Source organism: Erythrolamprus reginae, chromosome 2, assembly GCF_031021105.1.
Source record: "Erythrolamprus reginae isolate rEryReg1 chromosome 2, rEryReg1.hap1, whole genome shotgun sequence".
Classification (NCBI taxonomy): domain Eukaryota; kingdom Metazoa; phylum Chordata; class Lepidosauria; order Squamata; family Dipsadidae; genus Erythrolamprus; species Erythrolamprus reginae.
The window spans coordinates 108,922,127-108,928,720 of NC_091951.1; the positions used below are offsets into that span (position 1 = coordinate 108,922,127).

Consider the following 6,594-nt stretch of genomic DNA (forward strand, 5'->3'; position numbering starts at 1 on the left):
TCCCTCCCTCCTGGAGCCCCAGAGCCCTTCCCATGGCAGATCTTAGCTGCAATTTGCTCATGGTGATCTTCCACAGACTCCCTTCCCTCCCCGTTCCCTCCCTGCACACATTGGTCAACCTGCTTCTGGTATCACCCCTCCACCAGCTCTCCCTCCACCGCCCACCAGCCTGGCCCATGCCCTTCTGCCTTGCCTTTGCCAACAGTGGTGAGCAGAAGTATGCAGCTAGATTCTGCAAGTAAGGACTGGGCAGGGTGAGCGAGCATCGAGTGGGCAGGCATGCACAGTGGAGGAAAATCTGGAAAAAAAATTAAAAAGGAAAAAAGCCGAAAACAAGATGGTGATACATCACCATACCCAATGCCAGAAACTCAGCTTCTGCGCATGTGCAGAAGAAGAAAAACCCAGAAAAACTTTTAAAAATTAAAAAAAGAAAAGAAATGGCGGCGCCCACGGACCAGCACTGAATGACCCAATTCATTGGTGTCACTGTGACACCACCAGTGGGTCACTACTGGTGCGCATGAACCAGTCCAAGAGGAACCCACCCCTGGATGTGGGGAACTATGGCCTCTTTAGGAGTTGAGTGCTGGCTCAGGAACTCTGGGATTTAAATCCACAAATCCTAAAAGGGCAATGTTCCACACACCTGTATTAGCAGTTGGTCATTAAGCAATTCTTAGCAGACTGTTCTTCTCCTGTCCCAGAGGATCATCATCCCTTCCAACATAGGAGCCAACCTCCTATACCAGCGATGGAGAACCTATGGTATGGGTGCCATTGGTGGCACGCAGAGCCATATCTGCTGGCACATGAGCCTTTGCCCTAGCTCAGCTCCAATGTATATGTGTGTGTCGGCCAGCTGATTTTTGGCTCGCACTCAGGCTCGGAAGGGGGCATTTCTGGCTTCCACAGAACCTCTGGGGAGATGTGGAGGGCATATTTACCCTCCCCCAGCTCCAGGGAAGCCTTTGGAGCCTGGGAAGGGCAAAACACAAGGCTATTGGGCCCACCAGAAGTTGGGAAACAGGCCGTTTCCACCCTACAGAGGGCCTCCCGGGCATGGGGAAAGCTGTTTTCACCCTCCCTAGGCATTGAATTATGGGTGTGGGCACTCACACATGTGCGACAGTGCGCATGCATGCTCATTCGGCACCCAAGTACATACTTGCTGTTAAAGACCAACTTTATTTCCCCGGATTGTGAGAGCTGGACACCAGTAGCTAACAAGGTTCCATATTTGAGGACATTCATAGAACTTTAGACAAGTGAAAAAAATAGTTATATGGAGGCAAGAAAGGCTAGCAGTGAAGAACCAGTTTTAGAAAGCAGTGTAAAACAACTATTTGTTTTTGTGTCTTTCAGCTGAAGCACCTGCCTTGCAGGCCATGTTTCTCACTGCCTCACTACTAAAGGAAGATACTTGTTATCCCTTATCTAGGGAACTTGGCAGCTGGCTCTCCTATTCGTTTCTTGCTGGGAATTCCTTTTACCCTCGGAACTCCTTACCAAAATAAACTGAGCATTTAGTAGACTTTTTTCCTCCTGTTTCACCTGGTTCATGTTTGCTATTCTGTGCCATCCTAGTAGAAGACGGGATGTGTTATGGCCCCGTTGCAGGAAACGGCTTTCTGTACACAACAAGAAACCAACATGGAAGAAGCTGAGATAAAACCTTAATCGCATAGAAAACCAGCACTTTGTGGCCTCAGCCGCTCTGCCTCCCCATCTCCTGGAAGTTACAAGCTACAAGTAGCTACTCCTTCTAATGGGAGGCCATTCAGATTGGAACCTCCAGACTCCATGTGAAGAAGCCCCTCTGAATCAATGCCAGAATTTTCAGTTGTATCTGGAACCAGCTGTCAACTAAATTGGATGTCACACGGTCCACATACCAGGAGACAGGCAACTAACTTATTAGGTGGCCATACGCATCTAGTAAATAAACAAAAATATTTGGTTTAAACTATTAATTACATAATTGTTTAAACTATTAATTACATAAATTCCAAACAACTTTCTATTGGTTAAGAAAATATCTCTGTTCACAATTTTTTTCTTGGAGTGAACTAAGTTTTATTTTGAATGGTTTATAAAATATATCATTAATTTATCTTCCCATCGGTATATGTTTTATGATTAGGCCAACAGATATTCCCAACAATTCTAGCAAGAAAAATGCCCTCCCCCCTTTTTTTCAGAGGCTGAAATGAAAGGAAATGGCCAGTAGTTTGTCATCATGAATCAGTGCTGGCAATTTTCAAATCTGTGAACTTCAGCTCCCCAACCTGGCCGAGGGATCCTGGGAGTTGAAGTCCACACACCTTACAGTTGCCTAATTTAAAAAACAAACAAACATTGTTCTAAGAAACCATTAAAAGAAATAATAGCTTGAAAATATTAACCTGACAGCAATTATTTCCACGTTAGTTTTCACTGCAGTGAGATATTTTCAAAATAGTGAAATATAGTGAAGTATATAATTACCACTATTCGATTTATAACAGGACCTTCCATTTACTTATGAACAGTTGGGAAATAGCTGCCTTAAAAAAGTGCTGTTTTGACTTCATAGCCTACTGAGTTTGACTTTGTCTTTATCTCAGCAGGCCTTTTGTTTCCTTATCTTTAATATTGTGAATTTTATTTTCTCTCTGCCTCTCCAAGACTTGGGTTCTTAACTAGTCAATAGCAGTAACCAGGCTCCCAGATTTGGGCTATCTCTCTTTGCTACTATCTAGCAGTCAGCTGAATTTTGGCAGCACTAAGCCGTTAACAACCAAATAAATCAGCAAATGACTCCCAAAGCCCTCGCTTTATCCACCTTTCCTACATATAAATTTCAGGAAACATGGCAGCGTGGAAGATACCTATGGCGTGGAAACAAAACTGCCCCTTAATTTGAAATAAAAACAGAGGCCAACCCCTTCCAGCAAAGATAGAAAATGCAAGCTTTACAAATGACACTTTGAGGCATTTTGATGATGCTTTTAACAAACAAAAAGAAACCTTTCGCTATTTCTTGTACTTTGCATGCCTTTTTACAGGAAAAAATGAAACCCGTGTTATTTCGTAAACTTTTGAGTATTGCTGAAATGGATCTTTATGTAATACCTAGAAATATCAACTGTTTGGGTTTGTGGTATTTTTTTTTAATAAAGTTGGGGTGGGGTGGGTGACTTAATATGTTATTGTTTACATTTGGAGTTGACTTGTGATAAATTGTTATGAAAAGTGTAAAAAGGTATAAGAAACTAAATACGGGGAAGAAGGATGTGTGACATGGCCCTATGGAAAGGCAGAAAGAAGTTTACACAAATACAAGAATCCTGTCAGGTACACTTGTTAAATGCTGCGGAAGTCTGACAATCCAAAGTGCACATCCGAATGGCATCATAAACACAGAATTAACTTTGGATCAGCGGCAATACCTGTTAATATATCGTGATATAAAAGCCAGCTTGAAGAAACAGAGAAATTGATTATTTTTAAGCCTGGGGGGGGGGTGATGTTTCTTTTGTTTTTTGTTTTAATGATAGAGAAAACATGTTGAAAATGACTTGGAAGGCATTACCTACTTACTTTCCAACGATGGAAATAAGAAGCCTGAGGATTATTAATTTTGGGGTGCAGTCTCTCTGTTTATTGTTCCCTTTTATTTTTTTCCAGCTTTAACAGTCTTTTCGGTGTGAGACTAACTACCATACACTTCTGCCACCCGGGGAATGAACTTATAAATGGCATGACATCTAACTTTATAGCCCGCTATATGTATTTCAAAGGAAACAAACAATGCTCGTTTAGGAACAATTACAACAGAAAATGGATCAGCTTGCTGTATACATTTTGAATGATGTAGTTTTACCTTTTCTGTAAAATGCTTCACTTTCCATCTTCTACGACAGTATGAGTACATGATGCTATAAAACTATGTTTGCAAAATGCAAAAATAATTTCCCATTGGAGTGGGGGGGGGAGTGATGACAATTACAGGGCGCCTACTTGTTAGGATTTGATTGCCTTAAACAGAAGTTTACTTTTTTACATGGAACAAAGTAGAAATATACCATTTACGCAAAACCGATAATTGGATGATTGGATTGGTAATTGGATGATTCAATGCTTGGAGCTGTGAAGAATTATATGGAGATTATTTGAGTCGAGAAGGACTTTTAGAGTCCAAGAGGTATTGTATGATTGTATGGATCGGAATACATGTTCATATTTAAACTACTTGGGTTTCAGAACATATGGGGTGGGGGCTTACTTACCCAATTCTATACTGATATTACACATTGGCACAACCCTCATTATCATGGACATCTATTTTTGAAGAGTCATTCTCCCACATATCATAATTTTATACTGAGCATCACTAAGCCTCCTACTCAGCCATGGATTCCAAGGAAGAAATGGATCTTCTTTTGAGCTTGAATCTCCTTTAACTTGTTCATCCTTAAATAACTGACTAGAGAGCTACTCTTGTGCACTTTCCCCATTAAAATCTCAGTTTATGTAATAAATCTTAAACACTTTCAGTGTTGCTAAACCTTGACAGCCTATCTCAGTGATGGTGAACCTTTTAGACACCGAGTGCCCACAACATGGGCGCATATACCAAACTGACAGGTGTACATGACTGTATGAATGTGCCCACATGCCAACATTCGTGCATGGGTGCATGCGCAGCAGAGATCTGAAGGCCAGTTGGACAGTGGGAGGCAGGGCATCCAAACACCAGCAATGTGGCAAGAGGTAAGATCTTTTTCTTTCGTGAGCTTCTATCATCATTTGCAGAGAAACAGAAGCTCATGAAAGAAATGAAATGGAGATCTGGCCTGGGGCGACAGCGCATGCGCCAACAGAGAAGGCTTTGATTGCCACCTCTGTCATGCATGCCACAAGTTCGCCATCATGGGCCTATCATCTGAGTTTTCACTTGTAGAAAGAGTCTCCTACCCAAGTTATCTATCAAGAGTTGCTATTGAGTATCTTTCTTGTGGCAATTTTAAACACTGCATTTTGTAATATGGCTTCCATCGTCATTTTGAACAATGTTTTGATAAGCCAAGAGAAGCTGGAGTCTACAGGAAGCTGAGTTGAGTTTATAGTCTTCCAGTAAAAAAATAATAATAATCCTGACCGACTGAAATGTATTTCAATTCCTTTGAGTTTTGCCTACTGACATAAGCACCTGCACTTTAATCCTCCAGATTGCATTGGCATTTCTAAAACTTTCCCACCCCTTAATTATAGGAAGCATTTATGGCCACATTACTATCCATTGCTGTACTTGTTTCTCCTCTACATTGTCTGTCCTTTCTTACTTTTTCAGATTTCTAGCATTTATAATGGCTGATTTCTAATGATTCCAAACATCTGCAAAGAAATTGTCAATAAAACACAAAGCATTCTTATTATTTATTGTGTTTTACTGCTAGGGCTCATAGTCATAATAAATATTACCATTGAAGACTGACCTGTTTTCATAGACTAGACCAGTGTTTCCCAACCTTGGCAATCTGAAGATATTTGGACTTCAACTCCCAGAATTCCCCAGCCAGCATTCACTGACTGGGGAATTCTGGCAGTTGAAGTCCAAATATCTTCAGGTTGCCAAGGCTGGGAAACACTGGACTAGACAACCCAGTACTTTTCTTGATTGTAACATAAAAAATGTGGGAGGAAGTAGCTTACATAGTATACATAATTTCATCCTGCAAAAAGAACCATTTCTATGTTTATTTAAATTATTTTGGCAGGGAGAGGAAAATGATTTTGGTGTCTAATGGATTGCTGACTTTTTCCAACACAATATCTTTGTTAATGTTTGGACAGCCTCTCATTTCTCTGTCCCTCCTTTGTCATCATTTTTTATTTCTTCTAACAAAATTTACAGCTTGTTTACATTTCTTTCCACCCATTCCCCAAGAAATGTCATTGATTTTTTTCCTCTTACTTTTCTTTAAAGCAAGTGGGGAGTGTGATTTTTGTAATCTAACAAAAATTGTCCCCTATAGAAATATCAGGCCCAGATATGACTTTCTGGATATTACATCAAAGTAATGAAAGTATATTCAATGGGGGTTTTTTTAAAGTAAAAGTAGCAAACCTTTTGAGCAAAAAAAAAAATTATTGAACTTATAGTTAAGAAACAACATGCAACAAAAGCCTCATGAATGAAAGGATAATGACACTCTCATTCAAAATCAAATCCCGTCCATAAACTGCAATACAAGAGGTCTTGTCTGGACATTACTCTTTATAAAAATAGGAAACCAGGGCTGATGTGAGGTTTGCCTATTAATATTTTTATATAGCAGTATGGAAATATCTCTTTCTCTGAAGATTTTCTAAATAAATCAATGTATCTATTTTAGCTGTAGTAAATTGGACAAGATGAAAAGAGGCTACTCCAGGTGAAACAATTTGTGAATTCAGAAAACTAATTTTAAAAGAATAATGAAAGAATATTTTCTGCTGCACAGAAAATTGACTGATTTATTATTTTGCAAATCAACTTATTTCTGGCTCTAGAAAATGAGCATGTTTTTGAATTTCATAGCAGATCTTATGACATTGTTCAGTGTCAAT

General features: G+C 39.8%; 1 protein-coding gene across 3 annotated transcripts in view; it reads left to right on the forward strand.

The window, feature by feature from the left end:
• CAMK2A (calcium/calmodulin dependent protein kinase II alpha) overlaps nucleotides 1–5,543 on the forward strand; it is a 177,991-nt gene extending 172,448 nt beyond the window's left edge. For 2 of the 3 annotated variants that reach the window (XM_070739070.1, XM_070739071.1), the window contains one exon: nucleotides 1,366–3,181. In XM_070739070.1, coding sequence (XP_070595171.1) covers nucleotides 1,366–1,369 — 4 coding nt within the window. In that variant the 3' untranslated portion in view covers nucleotides 1,370–3,181. Of the gene's footprint in view, nucleotides 1–1,365; nucleotides 3,182–3,669 lie in introns of those variants that run through there. The other variant, XM_070739068.1, reaches the window with a different exon arrangement.
• Nucleotides 5,544–6,594: the final 1,051 nt, after the last annotated feature.